Here is a 27,619-nt window from a genome sequence, read left to right as displayed (position 1 = left end):
TTATTGTTTGCAATTGACTGCCACGTTTCGCCCACAAAATCCAAAGTCAATTCGCTTTACACTATTGGTTGTGAAATGCTTTTACTGTGTCTTTTAGCTTGCCTCAAGGAAACGTCTGGAAGCTCCTTTCAGAATAATATTGATTGGAAATGAAACCAGAGTTATTATAGAGGCAAACGTGGCAGCTGAATCTCCACCAGTAACAAGACAAGTAACTAATTAATTTGAACGTGTATATATATATGATAATCCTTGCATTTGATATAGCACCTTATCACGTCATTGAGACGTCTCAAAGCGGTTCACAGAATATATTGTAAAGTGGTTGACTGCGTATTTTATGGGCGAAATGCAGCAGCCAATTGCGCACAGCAGAAGAAGAGAAAGAGATAGACAGATAGACACACACACACACACACACGAGTGAGACAGACATACACAGAGCAAGCAAGCAAGAGGAAGGGAGAGACGGACAGTGAGTGAGAAACAGACAGAGAGAAAGTGAGAAAGGAAGACTAATCTCTCTAGGACAGAGGAAATTTTCCACAATTCAACAGTCTGTATCTAAGCCGTGGACTTTTTTTTGTCTATGCTGTAGGTGGGAGTGTTGGACGGACAGTGGGGAGGGAGCTTTACTCTGTACCTAATCCATGCTGTCGCTGACTGGAAGTTCACAGTCAGAGATAATAATAACACATCAACCTCCATGGTTGCACACTACAACTCACCAAGCCAGTCAGGAACCTCGGCGTCTTGTTCAACCCTCAACTGTCTTTTCTGCCCCACTATCAAGCCATGACCCGCTCTGCCTTCCCTCACCTCCGTAACATTGCCCGACTCTGCCACTACCTCACCCCTCAGGCCGCTGAAACTCCTGTTCACGCCTTCATCACCTCTAGACTCGACTATGCAAACACCCTGCTTGTCGGCCTTCCCAACTCCTAATCCAGAACTCTGCAGCCCGTGTCCTCTCCCGCACTAAGCTCCGTGACCCCATCTCCCCCACTCTCGCCCAACTCCCTATTGGCTCCCTATCCTTCAGAGGATTCACTTTAAGATCCTGGTCCTCACATACAAAGCCTCCCATGGCCTCGACCTACCCTACCTCTGCAACCTCCTAACCCCCTACCAACCCGCCCATTCCCTCCGCTCAGCCGGCTCTGTCCTGCTCCACGTCCCCCGACCCGCCCACCCCACCATTGGCGGAAGAGCCTTCAGCCACTCTGCCCCCAATCTCTGGAATTCCATCCCCCAGTCACTCCACCTCGCCCCCTCCTTAGCCTCCTTCAAGTCCCACCTCAAGACCTTCCTCTTCGACCATGCCATTGGCCAACGCCCTTCCCCTCCCCTCCCTTACCCCCAACCCCAGCTCAGGTCTGAAATGCTGTACTCTGTCCAGCGCCTTGGGACGTCCTCCTGACGTGAAAGGCGCTATACAAATGTAATCTTGTTGTTGTTGTTAACAATCCTAATAATAATCCTTGCATTTGATAGAGTGCCTTATCACGTTGTTTAGACATCTCGAAGCACTTCACAGAATAGATCGTAAAGCGGATTAACTGTATTTTGTGGGTGAAAATCCGCATCCAATTGTACACTGTGGTGTGCCACAAACAGTCGTGGATTGAATGACCAAATTTATTTATTTATTCTAGAGGGATTATTACTGAAAACGATCGGCCAATTGACTAACTGGGTTCCTAATTACTGCTAGGTAAACAGAGGCGTGTGGAGTAAGGAAAATTGCCTAAATTTCATTCCTCCTTGAATCAAACCCAGGTCCTCTCGCTTGCGAGGTCACTAGGCTACAGGAGACATAGACGTGAGTGATTGTACCTGGGTGTGGGATGGAGCAATGTAGCTATGTAGAGACCGAGTGAGAAATGGCAGCACGTGACAAATCAGGCAGCTTCACTGGGGAGAGGGTGTGGGATGAGAGGGGGAGGAGAACATATCTGAGAAATCCCTTGATAAGTTGCTGAAAGCTGCCAAATGTGGGCGAGTTTGGGGAAGTGGAAGTCACAAACACAGAGCTGTTGGTTTCAGTCTAAACTGATGGGGAAGTGAGACATGCACTGAGGGGAAAGGTTATTGGGAGCAATGGTGCCTGTTACACTATAAAACCCTCCAACCCACCACCACCACTACCATCTCTAGCCAGGAATGAGAATAGAAAGCATTCAAGAATGGGATTTTGAAGTCCAGCAAATCCAGGAATTGCAGAGATGCTGATCCAGCGGGTTTAGGAATTGCAGGAACAACAACAACAACTTGGATTTATATAGTGCCCTCCACGCCGGACGGCATCTCAGAGCGCTTTACAGTAACGGATTCCGGGACCGAGCCAGGGGGAGGGGAGGAAGGTGACCAAAGGCGCGGTCTAAAAGAAAGGTCTTCAGCAGAGACCTGAAAATGGGAAGGCAGGCAGCGAGACGAAGGGAGTGAGGAAGGCAGTTCCAGAGCCTCGGGGCATAGTGACTGAAGGCACGGCTGCCGAGGGTGGAGCGGAGGATTCGGGGGACGAGGAGGAGGCCAGACCCGGAGGAACGATGGCAACAGGTACTGTTTTGAGGAGAGAGGAGGTCACAGAGGAACGGGGGTGCAGAGGAGTGCAGGGATTTGAATACAAGGGTGAAGATCTTGAAATCAAATGCTAGTAATCCCAGGGGTATTGTGCACCCTTTCTTGTGTCAAGAATTAAATACATTCAGGAATCACACAACCTAAGCTGACACTCCAATGCAGCGCTGGTGTGTGTGTTGCATTGTTGGAGGTGCCGACCTTCGGATGAAATGTTAAACCAAGGTCCCTTCTGCCTGTTCAGGTGGATGTCAAAGATTCCATGGCGCTATTCGAAAAGAGAAGGGAGTTTTTCTCTCCCAGTGTCCTGGCCGACAATCCCCCAAACAAAACTAGTCACTCACTCCATGGCTGTAGTACGCTGCATTTCACCCACAAAACACACTTTACATTATATCCTGTGAAGCTCTTTGAGACGTGATAAGGCGCTATATCAAATGGAGGTATTATTATTACATATATAATTCCATTTCCCTGCTCTTTCCCCATCATGCCTAGTCTCAGTGCTCGTTCAACATCGTTCCCTCTTTCTCTCTCTCATTCCCTCTCTCTCTGTCTCTTTCTCCCCCTCTCTCCCTCTCCATGCAATTGAAACTTCAGGAGAAGAAAATACATCCTCTCTTCAGGACACGTTCTCTGTGCTCTATCCACCAACTCATTCCAGTAAGCAGATTCTCTGTTTGTGTGCCTGTGTCTGTATCACTCAGTCTCTGTTTTTGTCTCTCTTTCTTTGTGTCGATATGCCTCTCTCGGTGTCTGCCTCTCTCTACCTCTCTCTCTTTCTCTCTCTTAATTCCGGCCCTATGTTTGTCTCTGTCTGACCTTGTCATTTACTTTTTTCGCGTCTCTGCCTTTCTCTGTATGGCAGCCTCTGTGTCTCCCTTTGTCTCTTTTCTCTCACAGTGATTTAATCACATGTCTCTGTGCCCTTTCTCTGTACTGTAACCCCTGCCTCCGTTTCTCTTTTTCTTTTTCTTGCCCTGTCTTGTCACCTGAATTGCAAGGCAGTGAATGACTAAATTGATGACGTAATGGATAAAAAGAGATGGTAATCTGGAAATAAATAATTAACCTGAATTTAGTGCAGAAACACATGGCTGTTCTGTACCAGCAATGTCCCACGTGGAGGCAAATTCATTTTGAGTTTTTGGCCAGAGGGAATGTCGGATACCTCGCATGGCATTTAAATGTGTATGAAAACTTACAAAAATTTAAGGGGAAAATTGCACAAAAATTTGACTTTGTTCGGAAGCTTTGCCAGGCTGTAATAACCGCTTTCTCCTGCTTCCCTTCCATAATCTCCCTCCTACTCATTCCACTAATCCCACAGCCTCTTCTGTAATAGACAATTCCCACATTCCCACTTTGCTGCTGCTGGTAAATTGGTCTCTCTCCATTGAAGCACTTCAAACGCAGTGTTTAAGTCTCAGTCTGGCTCAGTTGGTGGCACTCTTGCTTGTGGGTCAATACAGCACAAAACACAAAATTATATTCGTAAAGCATCGGGAGGACGTCCCAAGGCGCTGAACAGACAAGGAAATGGACTGGGGCAATGGATTGCATTCCTGTAGCATCGCGGTTATCACGCTTGTCCCGCAAGTGAGAGGACCCGAGTTTGATTCCCGTGCAGGGCGAAACCTTAAGCAAGTTTCCTTACACCACATGCCTCTGTTTACCTAGCAGTAAGTAGGTGTTTACTTAGCAGTAGACATGATAAGACACTGTGTAAATTGCAAGGATTGGGTTGGCAAGCTTCTTCCTAGTTTACATAAATAGATAAATTATTCATTCACTTTATGGCTGGGTGGGGAGAGGGGGAGGGGACTTACTTGTTCTGCACAAATTGGCTGCCTTTTTTCCCTGCAGACAGATTCAAAACAGTTGATGGGAAATGTGAGATGCTTTGACATAGTGAGACATTAAATATGCAAAGACTAAATATCAAAAACTGGTTTGTCTTTCGTTCCCCTCCATTCCGCCATCGGAGGCTGTGCTTTCAGCTACTGTGTCCTGAAACTTTGGAACTTTCTCCCTCAATCCCTCTGCCTCGACCACTCCTTCCCCTTTCTCGATTTTCCCCTTGACCTTCCTCTTTGACCATGCTTACCGATCACTCCCTCCCTCCACCCCCACCGACTTGGCATCGGGCTCCGCCATTGTTAAGCGCTTCGAGACTGCCTGCATGCCACTATATAAATGTCAGTTGTCGATGGTGATGCTGTTGGCACAGTTTCCTTATCCACAAACAATATGTAAGTATCAACCCAAACACTGAAAGAAATCAGGCAAGACGGTTTATATAAATATACAGATCTGTGTGGCAGAGAGAGAGAGTGGAGGGTCCAGGGATGGCAATAGGCTTCAGAGACCAAAGACAGAATCAGAACCAGCTCCATTGACAGTCTTGTGCGATGGGGCTCACTGAGAGGATGACGCACATATGTCTGAAATTGAGGTTTCCCTCAGGGCTCAGCAAGACACGAGATAGAACATGTCAAAGAGGAAGAAAGCAACAAAATAAGCAAGGCAAGCTGAATCCAGTGCTGAATCAGCAATGTGGTTTAGTTCGGAAAGAAACAATTTAACAGTAGTCCTTGCATTTGAACACAACGCCCTAACATGTCATCAAGATGTCTTGAAGGTTTTGCTAGAAAGTGTGGTGACGTTTTGCAGGAGATCACAACAGCCAATCTATGCACGGCAATGTCCCACAAACAGCCCCCCACAAAATGTGCATTTTTGTAGGGCTCTAACGGCATCAAAACATCTTAGAATGTCTCTGAGTAATTACCATCACATATGTTGGCTGTTTTTGTAGGCAAACGGTGCAGTCTTTTAGTATTTCGTAAGCACCACACACACACACACAATCAAAGAGATTGTTTGGCCAGGACACCGGGAGAAACTGCCTTCTCTCTTCAAGAAGTACAGTATACCGGGATCTTCCACGACCACCTCAACACGCGATACAGCGCCTTCTCAAACGTAGCTTCACAGCAACAACAGAAGAAAATTACATTTGCATAGCGCCCTTCAAGTCGGGAGGACGTCCCAAGGCGCACAGGTTTAGTTTGCATTTTCCATGCAAATGCAGCAGTTAACTTATAGTCAACAAACTTGAGATGGGCCAGAGATTTATTCGAAACTCTCCTGTGGTTGTTTGAATTAGGCAGAAGCTCCCATTAAAGTGCCGAAATAATGATTGGTGTAAAGCTGCTCTCTAGTAGAAGTGCTGATTCCAAACACTGACTAACTGGAGAGGGAGGGGAAGAAAGAAGATGTGGGATTTTGGGATGTTCTTGCTATGAACAAAAATGCAAGATTTATTATGTTCTCAGCCTGGAGCCAACAGACAAGGATTCATAAAATACTGACTTGTAGTCAGGACAGGACCTGATAGAGGTCTTTAAAATAATGAGGAGTTTTGATAGAGTCAATTAGAAAGAAATTATTTCCTCTGGTCAGTAACTGGAAGGCATCAATTTAAGATAATTATAATAATCATAATCCTTCCATTTGATATAGCACTTGGTCACATCGTTGAGACGTCTCAAAGCGCTTCACAGAATATATTGCAAAGTGAATTGACTCCGTATTTTGTGGGTGCATCGCGGGAGCCAATTGCGCACGGCAGTTTTCCACGAGCAGTAATTGATTGAGCAACCACATTTTTTTTTGGAGGGATTATTCCCCTCAGAAAGCAATCCGCCAATCAACTAACAACCAGGTTCCTATTTACTGCTAAGTAAACAGAGGGATGTGGGGTAACAACAACAACAAGATTACATTTGTATAGCGCCTTTCACGTTGGGAGGACGTCCCAAGACGCTGGACAGAGTACAGCATTTCAGACCCGAGCTGGGGTCAGGGGGAAGGAAAGGAGGGGAGGGGAAGGAGGGTGGCCGATGGCATGGTCGAAGAGGAGGGTCTTGAGGTGGGACTTGAAGGAGGCTAAGGAGGCGGCGAGGCGGAGTGACTGGGGGATGGAATTCCAGAGGTTGGGGGCAGAGTGGCTGAAGGCTCTCCCACCAATTTTGGGGTGGGTGGGTCGGGGGACATGGAGCAGGCCAGAGCCGGTTGAACGGACAGAACGGGCGGGTTGGTAGGGTGTTAGGAGGTTGCAGAAGTAGGGTGGGGCGAGGCCGTGGACGGTTTTGTATATGAGGACTAGGATCTTGAACTGGATCCTCTGAAGGATAGGGAGCCAGTGGAGTCGGGCGAGAGTGGGGGAGATGGGGTCACGGTGTTTGGTGCGGGAGAGGACATGGGCTGCAGAGTTCTGGATTATCTGCAGTCTGTGGAGGGAGGAGTTGGGAAGGCCGACAAGCAGGGCGTTTGCATAGTTGAGCCGGGAGGTGATGAGGCACGAACAAGAGTTTCAGCAGGACACTTACCTAAGGTTTCACCCTGCCCTGGAATCGAATCCAGGATCTCTCACTTGCGAGGCGAGTGCTCTAACCACTATGTTACGGGACTCCACATAGTTAGTAAAAGAACAAATGGGGAGGTTTGGAGAATTGTTTTCACGCACAGAGTAGTTATGTATGGAACACTCTGCCCTGAGCGGTGATCGAGGCAGCATCTATATTGGATTTCAAAAGGAAACTAGACAAATATGTTAAAAGAGTAAACTTCAGTGGTAGGGGGAAAGGGCAGGTAAACGGGACTGGAAGGATTGCGATCGCTCTTTAGGAAGCTGGCACAAACACATTGGGCCAACGTCTTCTGTGCCGTAAATTTCCATGGAATTTATCTGCACGCTGAAATTCCACCTAGTCTTAGTCTGCATGAATAATTTTGTCTTAAATTAAATCTTGAATTAAATTAAATCTAGCACTAAGTAGGAACACGGTTGTTAGTCAATCGGCGAATCGTTTTTCCGGAGTTAATAGTTCCTTTTAAAAAAATATCTTGGTCACTCAATTGTTTGAGGAACTGTTTGAGGAACATTATTGTTTGCAATTGACTGCCACGTTTCGCCCACAAAATCCAAAGTCAATTCGCTTTACACTATAGGTTGTGAAATGCTTTTGAGACACCACTTCTGGAACAGATAGTAAGTTGTTCAAATAATAATAGCATCTGTATTTGATATAGCGCCTGATCATGTCGTCACCACATCTGAAAAAAGCTAGGAAGGCTATACAGATTTGTAAAGTAATGTGGCCGTAAGTATTTTGTGGGTGAAACACAGCATCCAATTTGATTTGCACACAGCAATGTTTCACAAGCAGCCATGGAATGAATGACCCAATTTTATTAGGGCTTTGTTGGCTCGGATACCAGGAGAAACTTCCTTCTCTTTTTCAATTAGTGTCATGGGATATTTAACATCTGTGGGGATTGTTGTGTGTGGAGGGGAGATGTCGGGTGGGTGGAGTGTTGTGTATGTGGAGGGGGGTGAGTGTGTGGATGTGGGGGAGTGTGTGGATGGGGGGAGTGTGTAGAGGGTGAACGCTGTGTGTGTGTGTGTGTGTGTGTGTGGAGGGGGAAGTGTGTGGAGGGGTGAGTGTTGTGTGTGTGGAGGGGGGAGTTTGGAAGGGGGGAGTGTTGTGTGTGTGGATGGGAGGGGGGAGTGTGAGGAGGGGGGAGTGTGTGGGGGGGCAGTGTTGTGTGTGTGGAGGGGGGAGTGCGTGTGGAAGGGGGAGTGTTGTGTGTGGAGGGGGGAATGTTGTGTGTGGAGGGGGGAATGTTGTGTGTGTGGAGGGGGGAATGTTGTGTGTGTGCAGGGGGAGTGTGTGCAGGGGGAGTGTGTTGAGGGGGGAGTGTGTGGAGGGGGAAGTATGCGGAGGGGGAGTGTGTGGAAGGGTGAGTGTTTTGTGTGTGGATGAAGGGGGGGGAGTGTGTGGAGGGGGGAGTGTGTGGAGGGTGAGTATTTGGAAGGGGGAGTCTGTGGAGGGGGGAGCGTGTGGAGTGTTGCGTGTGTGGATGGGGAGGAGTGTGTGGAGGGGGGAGTGTGTGAAGGGGGGAGTGTTGTGTGTGGTTGGGGGCGGGGGGGGGTAGTGTGTGGAGGGGGAGTGTTGTGTGTGGAGAGGAGAGGTCGGGAGTGGGGGCGGGGGGGCAGGGGGTGGGGGCAGGTTATGCAATGGGTCAGACGATGCCTTTACATCTGTGGGTCATGGGGACAATCCTAGATCCTGACAGAGGGGAGGAAAGGCTCTGCTTTTAGATGGGGACTTGGGTGGGTCAGGGATCACCCCAGACACCAGTGGTGACCATCTGCTCTGTGTCTCTTCTCACTTGTGGGTGTTCAGAAGGCCTCACAGAGCTTGGCCAACTCGGGCAATGTGGGTTGAGGAGGAGGGTAAGTTGTAGAGAGTATCATTCCTGTGAGCTTTTTGTGCATGAATAGGCCTTTCATACCTGCTGCGCTCGGATGGGGGTGGGAGGGGGGGGGGGGTGGGAGGTCAGAAGGAAGCTTGTTACTGTGGTATGTGAGGCAGATTATAGCTGTAATTGACTTTCCATGTTGGACTCTCAGTATCCGACCCCAGGGCTGAGTAACCTTCACACCGGCACAGTGACCCCACTCAGTCAGTCGCTGTGTTACAGGACGGTGTAGCTGTGTGTGTCCTGGAACTCACTGCGCATGACACGCGCTCAGTTCCCACAAAAGGGAACTTAGTGGCTCCACATCTCAGCTGTTGACTGCCCGGCGTCAGGCTCTGTCACTGTTAAGCGCTCCGAGACTCAGCCCCACGTGAAGGGCAATGTATAATTGCTTGGTGGTGTTGTTGCAGCGCTTTATTCAGGTCGGCGGAGAGACAGACCCAGAGAGAGACGAAACAACAAAGTTACATTTACAGAATATAGCGCCTTTCACGTCGGAAGGACATATCAAGGCGCTGGACCGTTAAGGGTTTGCACCTTTTAATATAACTCGATCCAAATCAAGGGGGTGTTAGTAGCTTTTTAAGTGTCTCTCGTAAATCCACCACTCTAAGCCACACACTTTATCCCACTCCCAGTGTCCTATGGTATTTCCTGCCCTTCTTATCTTCCTTCTTATTCTTTGTGTCCTTTTGTTAATTGTCAATTTACTCTTAAAAGAGTATCCAACATACCTGACGTGGGAGTTGGAATCAAGAGGGGTGGAAGGTAGGAGGAGTGGGACTGGAGAGTGGCCGAAAGCCCGGTCAAAGAGGAGGGTCTTGAGATGGGTCTTGAAAGAGGAGAAGGGTGGGGGAGAGGCTCCAGGATGGATTTCTAGAGGGTAGGGGGCAGAAGAGCTGAAGACCTGACCGCCAGTGGTAGGGTGGCAGGGCGGGGGACACGTAGCAAGCCAGTACCCGCCGAGCGGAGAGTGCGGACAAGTTGGTATGTTCTTAAAAGGCTGCAGAGGTAGAGTGGAGCAAGGCTGTGGAGTGCTTTAAAAGTGGGGACGTGGAGTATTCAGGGGGTGAGATCATCTCCTCATCTCTTTATCAGGAGCTGTATTGTGAATGCAGATGGAAATAGAAGATTCCTGATCAACGGGTGTGGTGGTGAGGTCTGGTGATCTGAGTTGTCACAGATAAACAAGAAGAGTGAAGGATCTGGACTGGAGATAGGACTCAGAGTACGGACCTCAGACATCGCTTGGACGTCAGAGCGCAAAAGGCAACTGCGAGTAGACACGCAGACAGATTCTCTCTTCTCAGGTCAGTACAAGTACTCAGAGCATTCACCTCGCAAGCGAGAGGACCCAGGCAGGGTGAAACCTTAGACAAGTTTCCTTACTCGTTTGTTAGTCAATTGATGGATCGCGTTCCAGGTGTAATAAACCCTTGAAAAAAAAATAATAATTTGGTCATTCAATCCACGACTGTTTGTGGGACACTGCTGTGTGCAATTGGCTGCCACGTTTCGCCCACAAAATACACAGTCAATTTACTTTACAGTGTATCCTGTGAAGTGCTTTGAGACGTCTGAACGACGTGATAAGGTGCTACGTCAAATGCAAGGATCATTATTATATATTTTTAAGTGTCTATGTGTTTGGAGGCTTCTGGTGACACTGAGTTTGGTGAGGGGGGTAAATTGGTGCAGAGGGGTCGAGTTTGTAGAAAGAGAGAAGTGTTTGGTGTGTGATGGGGCAAATGCTGTTGAAATCTGAAACAAACACAGACTTCAATGAGAAACTGGATTAGTGTCATCTAGTTCGCCTTCCGTCTTCCTGGCGATCGAATGCACATATGTCCCAAACTGCCTATGGACTATATCCCATAACATTGTTTTCTAAAAGAAAACTATCTAATCTGTGTTTGAAAGAATCAACACTTCCTGCTTCAACCGTCTCCCAAGGGAGCCTGTTCCATGGGTTCACTCTTCGCTCACTGAAATAGTGTTTGCGTAGATTTGTTCTGAATTTAACTCCATCTTATTCTTAGTGTCCTCTTGTTTTACTAATCTGGACAAATTGAGACTCATTATTCTCTTCCATGAAGTGAATAATAACAATCCTTGCATTTGATATAGCGCCTCACCATGTCTTCGACATGTCTCAAAACACTTCACAGGATATACTGTAAAATGGATTGACTGTATTTTGTGGGTGAAATGCAGCAGCCAGTTGCGCACAGCAGTGTCCCCCACAAACAGTTGTGGATTGAGTGACCAATTTTTTATTTTGGGGGATTGTTCGCCAGGAAACCGGGAGGGAGAAATTTGTTATTGTCTTTGTTCAAAGGGGATGATGATCTGAAAATATCTGATACAGTGCCTTTCACCTCAGGAGGATGTCTCACAATGCTTGACAGGATATACTGTAAAATGCAGTAACTGTGTGTTTTGTGGCTGAATGCAATTTGACTCAGCAATATCCCCATAAATAGCCATGGAGTGAATGATTAATTGTATTTGGGGAGATTGTTGACCACGACACTAGGAGAGAGAGAAACTCCCTTCTCTTTTCGAATAGTGCTGTGGGATCTTTAACGTGCACCTGAACAGGCAGATGGCACCTCAGTTTAGCATCTTACCCGAAGGACGACACCTCCGAAAAAGCAACACCTCCCCAGCCCTCCATTGGTGTGTCAGCTTAGAGATTGTTGGCCGGGACAAGAGAAAAGAGAAATGCCCTTCTCATTTTGAATGGTGCCGTTGTCAATCCCTAACGATGACCTGAACAGGCCCTGGCGAAACCTCATTGTAACATCCCACCCGAAGGCCGGCATGTCCGATAATACATCAGTCTAAGCTGTGAGCTCAAAGTGCTCCTGATAACTCTGCATGCCAAAGCCCTCGTGAGTAGGGTGGGTCTAGCTGGAATACCAGCAGGAAAGCTTGCCAGACAATGTTCTCAATGGCAAACTATGTGGTTTTAGCTGGTTAGACTCCAGCTGTTACCACAATGCACACTCTGAGCTCCCCACGCCTTGGCTCTTGCCAACCTGTGCCTAATACTTTCTGAAATTGGGTAAACAGGATGCGTCCTTCACAGGGAGAGAGTGCGCACTCCATCCCAACAAGTTATCTCTGGAATTTCCATGTGTAGTGGGATGCCTGGAATTTTCAGTTTGGTTTGGATACCCGGTGATGGGTTTCCGCATGTGCCAGACACCCGGCTGAACAAATAATAATAAAAAAGTCACATAAACAGTCTCTGCCTGTTCCTCTAACTCTGGGAATTTGTTCTCATTAGAAACACGTGAGGAATGAGATCTTCAAAGGTTGTGAGGTTATTGCAGGAGAGGGGGGGATGAGCAGGAGAGTGGGCAGAGAGCATGGGGAGGCGGGAGGGGGTGAGAGGTTTGCTGGATCCGAGAGTTGGGCAGTCGTTCCCACACTGGGGTCTGTGGTCAGGGCCCTCCCAGGAGGTGAGCTCATGTCAAAGACAAATAGCTGGTTAGGGGGAAAGATTAAAGGTTGTAGGGATTAAGTGCAGAGCCATACGATCAAACGCTCCACGGGACACGACTGGATTATCTGCTGGTGGTGGAGGAGGAGACCGTGGGAATAGCATCTGCTGAACAGAGCCCTGCCACACAGCTAGTAATCTACCAAGGAAGGTCCTGCTCTCCTATGCAATCCAGTGACTTTCCTCCAGTTTACTTTTCGCTGGACACCACTCGAGTAGCAAGCTCAGCCTCGGAGAGACGCACCCTGTGTTTAACCCGTCCTGACCTGGAGTGCTGGACGGACAGTGCTTTACTCTGCTTCTAACTCGTGCTGTATTTCTCCTTGTTGGAGGGTTAAGGTGTGATCTGAATATTGAGAGCGTAGGAGTGCTGTCCGGCAAAAATGACAATGAAACAGGAGCCAAGAGACCGGTAAGTTAAGTCTGGCGAAAGCATAAGTTCTTTGCGGGGAGGAGGGGTAGTAGAGGAGAGGACCGTAAGCGCTCAATGATGCTCCCCCATGTGAAGACCACTGTACAAACTCAAGCTATTGTTGTTGTCGTTGTGGGTCGTGATATTGCCATTGGTTTGATCATGCATTTCTCTCTCCAGTATTGTTCCCCGCCGGTGTACCCCTACCATCAACCAGCTGTGCAGGGAATAGGGGGGTTCTGGGTGGGTGGGTGAGGGGAGGGGGTTGTGTGGGTGGGGGTTGAGGGGGCTCTGTGTGGGTGGAATGGGCTGAGTGGGTGAGGGTGAAGGGGTGCTGTGTGGGGGCTGGCTAGACAGGTTCTCACTGTGCTGTGTATCACAGGTTCAATGCTGTGTGGCTAATATTTCTGATCTTGGGCCTGGGGACACTGCTACCCTGGAACTTCTTCATGACGGCCATTGGGGTAAGAGGAACCTCACGCTTTACCTGTGCTGGACGGACAGTGTTTTACTCTGTGTCTAACGTGTGCAGTAACTGACTGCTGGACGGACGGTGTAGAGAAAGGTTAACTCTATGCTAACTGAGCTGTTTTTGTTTTCCTCGGGCAGTATTTTAAGCATCGTTTGCAAGATGAAATCGATCCAAACCTGACGCTGAATGGGACACAGCCCTTGGAAGAAAACTACCTGCAGGGGATTTTCGGAAACGTGATGACTCTCTGTGCCATGCTGCCCCTCCTCATCTTCAGCTGTCTCAACTCCATCCTCCATGAGAGGTACAACCAGTCAGAGGGAGTGAGGTTGTGCCCCTGAGGGGGTGAGGCCGTGCCTCTGTGTGTGTGTGTGTGTGTGTGTGTGACAGACAGGTTATATAATCTCTCTCTGCCTCTTTCTATCTCTCTCTCTCTTTCTCCCTCTCGCTCTTTCTCTCAATGCTTGTGAAGCGCTGCAATGTCAGAGGTGCTGTCCTTCGCTGAGATATTAAACCGAGGTCCCGTCTGCCTGTTCAGGTGGATGTTAAAGATCCCGTGGCACTATTCGAAAAGAGAAGGGAGTCCTTTCTCTCTCCCTGGGTCCTTGCCAACAATCCCCCAAATAAAAGTGGTCGCTCACCTCCTGACTGTTTGTGGGACATTGCAGGGTGCAAACTGGCTTCAGCGTTTCGCCCACAAAATATAGTCACTCCACTTTGCATTATGAAGCGCTTTGAGATGTTTTAACAATGTGAACGGAGATTTCCCCCAGTTCAGGTGCAAAACCTTAACTGTCCAGTACCTTGGGACATTCTTCCTTGCTGTACAATGGCAATTTGATGTTGTTATACCAAATGTAAGAAGGAATACATTTTTCTTTTTCTTTCTTTCTCCCCTTAGGATTCCTCAGGCAGTGAGAATCAATGGCAGTCTGATCGCCATCTTCCTGCTCTTTCTGCTGACCTCGGTCCTCGTTAAAATAAACATGAATCCCACCACTTTCTTCATAATCACCATGGTTACGATCATCTCCGTCAACTGTACGTCGCTAAGGGTCAGGCATGTGGGGAAGGTGTCATGCCCACGCATTCGTGTTCATGTGTGCATGAGCGAGAGGTCAAAGTGTGTATGAGAAGTCAAAGTTGTGGGTTTGTATGTATGTTTGAGACGTCAGAGTGTGTGTGTGTAGGTGGGTGAGTGAGAGGTTCTGCTCCGCCACTGTGAAGAACTCTGTGTGGGGGCGCTATATAAATGCAAGTAGTTGTTGTTATCGGAGTTTGTGTGCTGTGTACGTGGATGAGAGTTTGAAGTGTGCGTGTGTGGTCAGGGTGTGTGTGTGTGAGGTCAGTGTGTGTGTGAGATTAGAGTATGTGTGTGTGAGGTTAGAGTGTGTGTGTGTGAGGTTAGAGTGTGTGTGAGGTTAGAGTGTGTGTGTGAGGTTAGAGTTTGTGTGTGTATGAGGTTAGAGTTTGTGTGTGTGAGGTTAGAGTGTGTGTGAGGTTAGAGTGTGTGTGTGTGTGAGGTGTGTGTGTGTGAGGTTAGAGTGTATGTGTGTGTGAGGTTAGACTGTGTGTGTGAGGTTAGAGTTTGTGTGTGTGAGGTTAGAGTGTGTGTGTGAGGTTAGAGTGTGTGTGTGTGAGGTTAGAGTGTGTGTGAGGTTAGAGTGTGTGTGTGTGAGGTTAGAGTTTGTGTGTGTGTGTGTGAGGTATGTGTGTGTGAGGTTAGAGTGTATGTGTGTGTGTGTGTGTGAGGTTAGAGTGTGTGTGTGTGTGTGAGGTTAGAGTGTGTATGTGTGTGAAGTTAGCGTATGTGAGGTTAGAGTGTGTGTGTGTGTGTGTGAGGTTAGAGTGCGTGTGTGTGAGATTAGAGTGTGTGTGTGTGAGGTTAGAGTGTGTGTGAGGTTAGAGTGTGTGTGTGTGAGGTTAGAGTGTGTGTGTGTGAGGTTAGAGTTTGTGTGTGTGTGTGTGAGGTGTGTGTGTGTGAGGTTAGAGTGTATGTGTGTGTGTGTGTGAGGTTAGAGTGTGTGTGTGTGTGTGTGAGGTTAGAGTGTGTATGTGTGTGAAGTTAGCGTATGTGAGGTTAGAGTGTGTGTGTGTGTGTGAGGTTAGAGTGCGTGTGTGTGAGATTAGAGTGTGTGTGTGAGGTTAGAGTGTGTGTGAGGTTAGAGTGCGTGTGTGTGAGATTAGAGTGTGTGTGTGAGGTTAGAGTGTGTGTGAGGTTAGAGTGTGTGTGTGTGAGGTTAGAGTGTGTGTGTGTGAGGTTAGAGTTTGTGTGTGTGTGAGGTGTGTGTGTGTGAGGTTAGAGTGTATGTGTGTGTGAGGTTAGACTGTGTGTGTGAGGTTAGAGTTTGTGTGTGTGAGGTTAGAGTGTGTGTGTGAGGTTAGAGTGTGTGTGTGTGAGGTTAGAGTGTGTGTGAGGTTAGAGTGTGTGTGTGTGAGGTTAGAGTTTGTGTGTGTGTGTGTGAGGTGTGTGTGTGTGAGGTTAGAGTGTATGTGTGTGTGTGTGAGGTTAGAGTGTGTGTGTGTGAGGTTAGAGTTTGTGTGTGTGTGAGGTGTGTGTGTGAGGTTAGAGTGTATGTGTGTGTGAGGTTAGACTGTGTGTGTGAGGTTAGAGTTTGTGTGTGTGAGGTTAGAGTGTGTGTGTGAGATTAGAGTGTGTGTGTGTGAGGTTAGAGTGTGTGTGAGGTTAGAGTGTGTGTGTGTGAGGTTAGAGTTTGTGTGTGTGTGTGAGGTGTGTGTGTGTGAGGTTAGAGTGTATGTGTGTGTGTGTGTGTGTGAGGTTAGAGTGTGTGTGTGTGTGTGTGAGGTTAGAGTGTGTATGTGTGTGTGAGGTTAGAGTGTGTATATGTGTGAAGTTAGCGTATGTGAGGTTAGAGTGTGTGTGTGTGTGAGGTTAGAGTGCGTGTGTGTGAGATTAGAGTGTGTGTGTGTGTGAGGTTAGAGTGTGTGTGAGGTTAGAGTGTGTGTGTGAAGTTAGCGTGTGTGAGGGTAGAGTGCGTGTGTGTGTGTGAGGTTAGAGTGTGTGTGAGGTTAGTGTGTGTGAGGTTAGAGTGTGTGTGTGTGGTTAAAGTATGTGCGTGTGTGTGAGGTCAGAGTGTGTGTGAGGTTAGAGTGTGTGTGTATGTGAGGTTAGAGTGTGTGTATGTGAGGTTAAAGTATGTGTGTGTGTGTGTGTGTGAGGTTAAAGTATGTGTGTGTGAGGTGTGTGTGAGATTAGAGTGTGTGTATGTGTGAGGTTAGAGTATGTGTGTGTGTGTAAGGTGTGTGTGTGAAGTTAGAGTGCGCGTGTGTGAGGTTTGAGTATGTGTGTGTGTGTGAGGTTAAAGTATGTGCGTGCGTGTGTGTGATCAGTATGTATGTGTGTGAACTCAAGAGTGTGTGAGAGAGGTAGATAAGAGAGTGCTAGTACAGTATCCAAACTCCTGGTCACACAGATCATGACCTCATTTGGCTGTGAAAAAGCCTTTTGAAACCAAGAATTTCCCTGGTTTACTGAAATCCGGGTATCCAGAATTCGGACCAGTCCCCAAATAGAAATATTTAAAAACATTTTTTGCACAAGTGTAGACTCTTCCGTCCACTCTCCTATCATGCATTTTTCTGCCTCACCGTGCTTGCTGGCCTTCAGTGGCCAAGGATATCGACTTTACTCAGTTTGAATCCCGAGAGCAAAGGAGATCTTACTTGCTCTCTTCTGCTCGTGAGATTCAAACCATTACAAAGTTAAGGCTAGAAGTTAAGGCTCCTCTAGGGCAGAGTGACCATAACATGATGGAATATAGTGTTAAGTTAGAGAGTGATGTCGTTAAATCTGAAGCAATGGTCTTAAATTTAAATAGAGCCAACTTTGCAGGTATGAGAGAGAATTTAGCTAAAATAGACTGGGGAATTAGATTAAAGGATATGCCAGTAAACCAGAATGGCAAACCTTTAAAGATATAGAACATGATTCCCAGCAATCACATATTCCCTTGAGGAATAAAAATAGCATGGGAAAAATACTTCAACCATGGCTAATGAGAGCAGTTAGGAAAAGTATAAAATTAACAGAAAAGATCAATACTACTGTCCAAAAAGAGTAGTAAACCTGAGGATTGGGAGGGCTTCAGAGACCAACAAAGAAAAACTAAGAAACTGATTAGGAGGGAGAAAATGGATTATGAGGGGAAACTAGCTAGGAACATAAAAACAGACTGAAAGAATTTTTACAAATACATAAAGAGGAAGAGACTATCAAAAGTGAATGTGGGTCAGACAGACAGAGACAGGAGGAATTATAATGGGGGATAAAGATATGGCAGAGCCATTAAACAAATACTTTACTTCTGTCTTCACGTTAGAAGACACTGAAAACTTACCAAAAATAGAGGGGAACCAAGAAGCTAATGTTAGTGAGCAATTTAGGGAAATTAACATCAGTAAAGAATTAACACTAGGGAAACTGTTGGGATTGAGAAATGACAAATGCCCTGGACCTAATGGCCTGCATCCTAGGGTTTTAAAAGAGGTGGCTGCTGAGATAATAATCCTAAATTAGGGACCTCCTAGTGGGGTACTTAGAAGACCATAACATGATTAGGCAAAGTCAACATGGCTTTACAAAAGGGAAGTCATGCTTAACAAATCTTTTAGAGTTCTTTTAGGATGTAACTAGCAGGTTAGATAGGGGGGAACCAGTCGATGTAGTGAATTTAGATTTTCAGAAGCCATTCGACAAGGTGTCACATAAAAGGCTGCTACACAAGATTAGAGCCCATGGAATTGAAGACAATATATTAGCATGGATCGAAGAATGGCTAACGGGAAGAAAACCGAGAGTAGGGATAAACTGGTCCTTCTCAGATTGGGAGAATGTGACTAGTGGAGTGCCACAAGGATCAGTGCTTGGGCCTCAACTATTTATATCAATGATCTAGATGAGGACATAGAACTTAAAATATCTAAATTTGTGGATGATAATAATAATAATAATAATAATAATCCTTGCATTTGATATAGCGCTTTTCACGTCGGGAGGACGTCCCAAAGCGCTTCACAGAACACACTGTAAAGTGAATTGACTGTATATTTGTGGGCGAACGCGGCAGCCAATTGCGCACAGCAATGTCCCACAAACAGTCGTAGATTGAAAATGACCAATTTATTATTGTTTTGAGTTTTGGAGGGATTATTATTAGGCGTGTGGAGTAAGGAAACTTGCCCAAGGTTTCGCCCTGCCTGGAATTGAACTCAGATCTCTCACTTGCAAAGCGAGTGCTCTAACCACTGAGCTACAGGACTCCAATACTAAGCTACAGATACTACAGCTACAGATACTAAGCTAGGTGGGAGAGTAAGCTCTGAGGATGACACAAAAAGATTGAAAGGCTTATAGATAGGCTAGGGGAGTGGGCAAGAAGGTGGCAGATGGAATATAATGTGGGGAAGTGTGAAGTTATTCACCTAGGTAGTAAAAACAGAAAAGCAGATTATTTTCTACAGTGGGAGAGACTAGATAGTGTTAGTGTTCATAGGGATTTGGATGTCCTTGTACACCAGTCACAAAAAGTTGGTATGCAGGTACAGCAAGCAACTAGGAAGGCTGATGGCACGTTGGCATTTATTAGAATACAAGAGTAGAGCAGTCTTGCTGCAACTGTATAGGGCCATGGTGAGACTGTACCTAGAATATTGTGTGCAGTTTTGGTCTCCTTATTTAAGAAAGGACATACTCACCTTATCGGGGGTGCAGCGTAGATTCACTAGGTTAGTTCCTGGGATGAGGAGGTTTACCTATGAGGATAGGTTGAGTAAACTAGGCCTATATTCTCTAGAATATAGAAGAATTAGGGGTGATCTTATAGAAACATATAAGATTTTTATGGGGCTTGACAGAGTAGACAGTGTGAGACTGTTTCCCCGGTAGGAGAATCTATAATTAGGGGTCACAGTCTTAAGATTAAGGGTCAGCCTTTTAGAACTGAGTTGAGGAAACACTTCTTCACTCAGAGGGTAGTGAATTTGTGGAACTCTCTACCACAGAAGGCTGTAGATGCTCTGTCCTTGAACATATTCAAGACTGAGATTGATAGATTTTTGAAGGATAGAGGGATATGGGGATAAGGCGAGCAGATGGAGTTAGGTTCGAAGATCAGACGTGATCTTATTGAATGGCAGGGCAGGCTCCAGGGGACCGAATGGCCTACTCTTGCTCCTAATTCCAATGTTCCTACAATGCCGTAATTTACCGGCATTTTTCAGCCCTGGAACAAAGATGGCACGAAATAAAGTTGGTAAATGCCGCTACTGGCATTGTAGTGGTTAGAGCACTCGCCTTGCAAGCGAGAGGACCCAGGTTTGATTTCCAAGCAGGATGAAACTTAGGCAAGTTTCTTTACTCCACACACCTCTGTTTAGCTAACAGTAAGTAAGAACTTGGTTGTTAGTCGATTGCGGATCGCTTTCGGGGGTGGAGGGTAATAATTTCTGCAAAAAATAATTCACGTGATCGCACGATCTACGACTGTTTGTGGATCACTCCTGTGCGCATTTGGCTGCCGCGTTTTGTCCACAAAAATACTCAAATACAAGTCAACCCACTTTGCGGTATATTCTGTGAAGCGCTTTGTGACCGATGTGATAAGGCGCTATCTAATGCAAGGATTATTATAATTGCATTTGGCCGGAAATAACAGTTCACCAGACCTGATCTTCTCTAATAATGCTATTTCTTTCCCAATGGCGTGGATTTTCCTGTGTTGTGCCTTTCAGCGTTCGGAGCCGTACTGCAGGGCAGTGTGTTTGGTCTGGCTGGCCTGCTCCCCACCTACTATACCACCCCCATCATGAGCGGCCAGGGCATGGCCGGCACCTTTGCAGCTTTGGCTTTGATCTGTGCCATCGCAAGTGAGTACACTCCACAGGATTCCCCTCGACAGGACTCTCCTCTCTAATCTCTCTTTCCCACTTTCCCACTCTCTCTCTCTCTCACACTCCTATACTCTACAGGACTTCTCTCTCGCTGGATGGTCCCTTCCTTCTACACTCTCCTTCCTTCGACTAGACACCCTCTTCCCATCCTCCTACAGTATACAGACAGAGCCCCTTTACCCTTCGCTTCCTCCTTCAGTCTATCCCCCTGAATCTCCTATTCTTCCAGGTGGATCTGAGCAGACTAACAGTGCCTTTGGATATTTCATCACTGCTTGTGGGGTCATCCTTATTGCTATCTTGGCTTATCTTGGCCTACCTCGTCTGGTAAGGTCTCAGTTTCAATCTTGTAACCATAAAATTCCTCGAAAATTTAAACTTGTCTCACGTCAATCAATGTTCAATTTAAATTTAATTTCCAACAGTACCTAGATATGTGCGTGGGTGTGTGGGTGTGGGTGGGGGAGCACAGGGGAGCAATTCGTTATGGACCTCCTAGTTTTACGATTTCCCAACCTCTACCTCTTCTCCATAGGGCTGGGCTCAGTGACTCACTTCAACAACAACAGCAACTTGCAATTATAATAATAATACTTGCATTACGACTCAAAGCACATCACAGGATATACTGTAAAGTGAATTAACTATTATATTATATTTATATAGCGCCCCTCACACAGGATAGGGTCTCAGAGCGTTAACAGTGATAGAGTCTGACACCGAGCCAGGGTGGGGCTTGGGTTGACCGTAAGCCTGGTCGAAGAGGAAGGTCTTCAGACGTGACCTGAGGATGGGAAAGGAGGGGGCAAAGTGAAGGGATAGAGGGAGTCAGTTCCAGAGTGTCACGGAGTATTGGCTGAAAGCGCTGCTCCCAATGATGGAACGGAGGGCCACGAAGTTCAAACAGGAGGCCTGAGCTTCAAATAGTGTCACACTTGCCTCTGGGTCATAAGGTTATGGGTTCAAGTCCCACATTGTGACTTTGAACTCACAGTCTACACTGTACTGTCGGGATGCGGTCCTTCAGATGAGATGTTAAACCAAGGTCCCATTGATCTGTTCAGATGCATGTTAAATGTCATGTAGTATAATAATAATGCTTGAATTTCATTTAGTGCTTTTATCACGTCGTTGAGTCATCGTAAAGCGCTTCACAGAGTATTCTGTAAAGTAAATTTAAGCACTCTGAGATGCTGCCCTGTGTGAGGGGCGCTATATAACTGCAAGTTGTTGGGGTTGTTGAATTGACTGCATTTTGTAAGTGAAACACGGCAGCCAATTGCACACAGCAGTGTCCCACAAACAGTCGTGGATTGAGTGACTAAATTATTATTTTTTGGGGGAAGGATTATTACCCCCGGGAAAGCATGACACTATTTGAAAAGAGGAGGGACTTTTTCTCTCCCGGTATCCTGGCCAATAATTCTCCAATGAAATTGGTGTTAAATTGATTAAATCCAAGTCTGTCTGTAGGACATTGCTGTGTGCAAATTGGTTATATTGTAAAGCAAATTTATAGTCATTTGCCTTGGAAATACATATTCACTACCCTTTACAGATAATCATATGAAGCGCTTTGAGACAGACACCCAACATGAAAGTTGCTGCATGAGGTATAAGGATATTATTTTTCTCTGCTCCCCCTTTTCCAGGAGTATGCTCAACACCACTTTAGAAAGGAAAGGTCCAATCATACAGCTCCCACCGAGACATCAGACGAGGCAGATGCTAAATTCAACTTCCTGCCAAAAGGTGAGACACTCGGAAAGTCAGACGGTGGGGTGTAGACTACACAAATTCACAACGCCCCAACTTCTCCCCCCCACCACCCTCTCGTCCAAGGTCCTTGACCAGGAGGTTTGACGATGTGAGGTGGAAGATGATCCAGTTTACATGGATCGGCTTGAAAAATTGGCTCTGTTTTCACCGGAACTTGTGAGGTTTGGAGAGGTTTTAATTGATCTTTTCAAAGTTTTAGAAAGTTTCAGAGGATAAATAACAACAACAACAACAAATTGCAGTTGTTACAGTGCCCTCGTGGGGATGGTGGGAAGGTAAAAGGGCACAAGAAAACAGCAGAGGAATTTGAGTAGAGAGTTCCAGTGTGCGTGCTAACACCAGCACATCACAGATATGACCTGGAGGTGGCAGAGGGGAGAAGGCCGTAGTGAGTTTGTGTGGGGAGCGGTCAGTGAGTGAGCCAGTCGCTCCGGTGTGACATAGAACGGAGCGGATGGGTTCCAGGAATCTATGATGGCTCCTGTTTTCGAGGCAGTGGTGGAGCTGGTGCTTGTGCTGGCTGAGTTCGGTGAGGCTAACTCCGTGACTCTCCTTTCAGATGGAACCCACGACACAGAGAAGGTGCCCTCGATCAGCCTAATGGACAAAGAAGAGGAGGCGGAGCAGAGCGAGAATGTGCCAGTCATCGCAATCTTTAAGAAGGCTGGTTCCTCAAATAGTGTCCCGGTGGTTACACCATAGGCGCCACTGCTCTTCCCCATTTCACACCCAAATAAAAATTGGTCATTCACTCCATGGCTGTTTGTGAGACGCTGCTGTGCGCAACTGGCTGCCGCGTTTCAGCCACAAAATATAGTCAATTCACTTTACAGTATATAGGTATATATACGGTCTTGTGCAGTTGGCGTCTCGATTGGGTCAGTGTAGTTAGGTTCTAGATTGGAGCTGCGCAGTTGGGTTCTACAATTGTTGGTTTCCAGAACCGTTTTCCTTCAATTGGGCAACAATTGCTGCAAAAGGAAAGAGAGATGTATGGCAAATAGTTGTGAATGTTCACATTGGAGGGGAGACCCTTACTGAAGTCTTTCAGATTCTAGTGGGTGTAGATTCATGAGACTCCAGTACCTTATTACTTTATATGGGTCGAGGCTTCCCTGGTCTCTCACTCAGAAGGGGTGGAGGAATGGAGTGAGATTGAAGCACATTATTCACAGGGTGTGTGAGTGGATTGGGTTGTCCAGGGAGATGGATCGTGAGGTCAGTTTCACAAGGGAATTGAATCTTCTTTTTTGAAAACAAAGGAAATTTGGAGAGTGAGAGTTAAGGAGAGATTAGATGTGTGTGGCCAGATGTACTGGAGTGTTCTCTTCTGCATCTGCAGATCCATGTGTCCCTGGGTGGGATCTGATCTTCTCTTCCTTTCGTTCCAGTTGTGGCTCATGGCTCTTCTCGTCTGCTTCACATTCACGGTTACCATCGGGGTGTTCCCAGCAGTCACTGTCGATGTGAAGTCTATCGTATCCCCCAAAGGAACCTGGGGTAAGAATCTGGTTGTAAGAAGCAACAACGACAACACTGAATTCCTACTGTGATTTCCCACACATTCCCTTCGCATCGTCCCCTCCCTTGCCTCTTTCAAGGCCAGTCTCAAGACTCTCTTTTTCAACCGTGCCTTTGGTCACCCTCCTAACCCTACCCTCCCTGCTCTCCACCCCTCCTGATACAAACCCTCAGCTTGGGTGCAAATCCTTGACTGTCTTGGGACATCCTCCCAATCTGAAAGGTGCAATACAAATGTAAATGTTGTTGGTGTGAGAACAGTGAGGAAATACCTTCAGAGAGGATTGAGACAGTTACGGCACCACTTGAGCAGAGAGAGAATGAGGAATCCCTGATTGTATAATATACACAGGAGTATTATGCTCTGTAATATATTACATGATGTTTTATATAATATACAGTAGAGCCTCAGTATAACCTGGTGATTAGAATATCCCTAAAGTTCTAACCTGCCCTAAAGTGAATTGTTACAGCCAGTTTCACTACATATGAATAATAATAATACTTCTTGGCATTTGAGATAGCAAGTTATCACATCGTTGAGATGTCTCAAAGAGCTTCACAGAATTGACTGTGTTTGTGGGCAAAATGCTACAGCCAATTGTGCACACCAGTGCCCCACAAACAGTCGTGGATTGAGTGAGCAAATTTTTTGGGAGGTGGGATTATTACCCCCGGAGAGCGATCCGGCAATTAACTGTATTAAAACAATAAATAAATAATAATTTGGTCACTGAATTCGCGGCTGTTTGTGGGACACTGCTGTGCAGAATTGGCTACCGCGTTTCTCTCACAAAATACACAGTCAATCCACATGATATATAAATGCAAGTTGTTGTGTAAGAGGCACATTTTACTGAGGCCTCACTGTACACAGAAACATTTGACCCAATAGCACATGATGTGTTATTATGTAACTGAGACGGAAGTAATCTTAGAGAAAAGGTTTGGATAATTCACATTTTTTGTTGTTATCTAACCCAATAGCTCATGATGTGTTATCATGTAACAGAGACAGAATTAATCTTAGAGAAAATGGTTTGGATAATTCACATTTTTTGTTGTTATTTGTCTTGCGTTTCTCTCATTTCTCTTTTCCTTTCTTAGGCTTGTATTTTATCCCAATCGGCTGCTTCTTGTTCTTCAATGTCTTTGACTGGGTCGGTCGTAGTCTGACTGCCATCTTCATGTGGGTAAGTTCTGGCTCTCGTTAGATACAGTTCTATACTCCAACATCAACAACAGCTTACATTTATATAGCTCCCATTACGCAGAACTCTTGACAGTGGCAGAGCACAACACCGAGCTGGGGGAGGGGATGTGGTGACCATTAGAACAGTCAATGAGTAACTTCTTCAGGTGTCACCTGAAGATGGGGAAGGATGGGGCAAGACTGAGGGATCGAATCATAGAATTCTTGCAGCACGGAAGGAGGCAGAAGGATAGAGGGAGAGCGTTCCAGGTTTCGGGGCATTGTGGCTGAAAGTGCACAAGAGACAAGCAGGAGGCCGGAGCCAGTCGAGCGGAGGCAGCAGGTGGGTTGGGGAGTACGGAAGTCGGAGAGGTAGAATTGTGCCAGAGCGTGAAGGGATTTGAAGACGAGGATCTTGAACTCACACACACACACACACACACACGCTTGCCATTGATATCGCTGTCTGGCAAGCTTTCCCGCTGCTTATCCAGCCAGGATCACGCTACCAGTTAGGGCTTTGGCTTGCAGGCCAGTGCTATTCCTTACTCTGGGGAAGCCATTGGAATATCCTGCGTTTATGTGTGTGTATGACTTAACCCAAGGTTATCACCTCCATTTCACAATGAGTGAGCTGGCTGAATCAGCAGAGTCAGCCTTTCACATTCCCACACCCAACCCCCTCCACCAGAACTGTGTATCCTGCCCTTTGAATGGCCACTTCCCCATATCTCTCCCTTAGTCCAAACTCACGAGACTTATTGATGTTTCATCTCACTGCTTTGTGTGGAGCACAACACTGACTCACACAACAACAAATTATCCACTGTGCAAAGCACTTTGAGATACTCGAACGGGATAAGATGCTAAAATCCAATACAAATAGCATTTAATTAATTATTTAGAAGATGATTTAGGGGGACGATTTGCCAGGGACAGATCTATTATCTGACTCCCATATTCCCGAAGAAGGGATTCTGCTGTCCCATCCCTCACCCAGACCAAAAATGCAGAAGCAGCTTTTACTTTTCACGTCATAAGATGTGGTTTAGCTCAATTAGCTAAATTGCCCTCTCCTGGATCAAAAGGTTGTGGGTTCAAGCCCCATTGTAGGGGACTTTAAGCATAATAATAATCCTTGCATTTGATTTAGCGCCTTATCATTATCTTCGAAACGTCTCAAAGCACTTCACAGAATATACTGTAAAGTGAATTGACTGTATATTTTGTCGGCGAAACGGCAGCACACAGCAGTGTCCCACAAATAGTCGTACATTCAGTGAACAAATTATTATTATTTTTGAAAGGATTATTACCCCCGAAAAAACGATCTTCCAAACCACCGGGAAATCAAACTTGGGTTCTCTCGCTTGTGAGGCGAGTGCTCTAACCACTAAGCCACAGGACTCTGTTATAGCACTCACCTCGATGTGAGAGGATCTTGGTTCGATTCCCGGGCATGGCGAAAATTTAGGCAAGTTTCCTTACTCCACCGGCCTCTGTTTACCTAGCAGTAAGTAAGTTGATTGGCGGATCGCTTTATGGGCGTAATAATCCCTTAAATAAAATAATAATTTGGTCAGTCATTCCACGACTATTTGTGGGACACTGCTGTGTGCAATTGGCTGCCGAGTTTCACCCACAAAATATACAGTCAATTCACTTTACTGTATATTCTGTGAAGTAATTTGAGACGTCTCAATGATGTAATAAAGCGCTATATCAAATACAAGATTATTATTATTATTAAAGTCCTGACCTGAGGTTTGAACCATTTGCAACAGAGGCGGGAGCTCAAGTGAGAGTGACATGAAGTTTAATAATAATAATCCTTACATTTGGTATAGCACTTTTCATATCAGGGTGGATATCTCAAAGGGTTTCACAGGATATCGGTAAAGTGTAGCGACCGACTATTTTGTGATTTGTACAACAGTGTCCCACAAGCAGCCATGAAGCAAATTACTAATTTGAATTAGGGGATTGTTGGCCAGGGCATGAGGAGAAATTCCCACCTCTCTTTTCGAATAGTGCCAAAGATTCTTTAATGTCCACACAAACTGGCAAACAGGCCTGCGGTTTAACGTCTCACCGAAAGGACGGCACCTCTGACAACCCTCATTGTCTGCCTGGACCGTGAGTTGAAAGTCCTGAAGAGGGGCTTGAACTCACAATCTTCTGACTTAAGAAATGAGAGTGTTACCAACTGAGCCAGGCTGACTCACATTAGATGTGAAACCAAGGAGCAGCTAATCCCCCAGTAAGTAAGTCAATTAGTTCCAGTCCCTCTCTCGGATACTCATGGTTGTCACATAATTTGGGAAAAATTTAGAGTTATTACTGGCAGGCTACCCGGCTACACTCAGCATTTATAGTAATTGTGTAACAATAACAATACAGTACTTCCATTTGATATAGAAATGTCTTCAAGCGATTCACATGATGTTACTGTGTAATGAGCTTGCACTTGCAAGCTGTGTTTATTAATCTTTAAATTTATTGGTTAGAAACATGTTAAACAATCAAATTCCCAGGGGAAATTAGTGGAAAAGGGATTTAGAAGGCAGTTTCTCCCAGCGTCACAAGATCACAATATCAGTCTGGGTGAAGAAGGCCCTTCACCCCATCTGATCTCCTCGCTCCAGAACACGCACCCTAACATACCCACCCTTCACTGTATCAAGCTGTTTTTTAAGTGAGTCCCAGTGTCCTGGCTTTAGCCATCTTTCCTGGCAACTTGTTCCAGTCCTTGCTTACCCTCTGTGTAAAGCAAAACATCCTGGTATCTATCCTGAAAGTATAATAATAATAACTCTTGCATTTAATATAGCGCCTTATCATGCCATTGAGACGTCTCAAAGCAGATCACAGAATATACTGTGAAGTGAATTGACTGTACGTGAAAGGCGCTTTATA

At 46.1% G+C, this 27,619-nt stretch overlaps 1 protein-coding gene across 6 annotated transcripts in view; it reads left to right on the top strand.

The window, feature by feature from the left end:
- Positions 1-27,619, top strand: part of LOC103181595 (equilibrative nucleoside transporter 1) — a 47,120-nt gene that overhangs the window by 7,902 nt on the left and 11,599 nt on the right. The window contains exons 2-13 of one of the 6 annotated variants that reach the window (XM_042332997.1): positions 3,181-3,243; positions 10,009-10,220; positions 12,203-12,830; positions 13,213-13,294; positions 13,440-13,606; positions 14,204-14,343; positions 20,053-20,187; positions 20,441-20,538; positions 21,864-21,963; positions 22,550-22,653; positions 23,382-23,490; positions 24,619-24,704. In XM_042332997.1, coding sequence (XP_042188931.1) covers positions 12,802-12,830; positions 13,213-13,294; positions 13,440-13,606; positions 14,204-14,343; positions 20,053-20,187; positions 20,441-20,538; positions 21,864-21,963; positions 22,550-22,653; positions 23,382-23,490; positions 24,619-24,704 — 1,050 coding nt within the window. In that variant the 5' untranslated portion in view covers positions 3,181-3,243; positions 10,009-10,220; positions 12,203-12,801. Of the gene's footprint in view, positions 1-2,529; positions 2,560-3,180; positions 3,244-8,652; positions 8,885-10,008; positions 10,221-12,202; positions 12,831-13,212; positions 13,295-13,439; positions 13,607-14,203; positions 14,344-20,052; positions 20,188-20,440; positions 20,539-21,863; positions 21,964-22,549; positions 22,654-23,381; positions 23,491-24,618; positions 24,705-27,619 lie in introns of those variants that run through there. The other 5 variants (XM_042332998.1, XM_007898206.2, XM_042333000.1 and 2 more) reach the window with 5 other exon arrangements.

The sequence above is a fragment of the Callorhinchus milii genome, unplaced genomic scaffold, assembly GCF_018977255.1.
Source record: "Callorhinchus milii isolate IMCB2004 unplaced genomic scaffold, IMCB_Cmil_1.0 Scaffold3, whole genome shotgun sequence".
Classification (NCBI taxonomy): Eukaryota; Metazoa; Chordata; class Chondrichthyes; order Chimaeriformes; family Callorhinchidae; genus Callorhinchus; species Callorhinchus milii.
The sequence above is the reverse complement of the archived record's forward strand: the minus strand, read 5'-3'. Positions and strand labels throughout refer to the sequence as shown.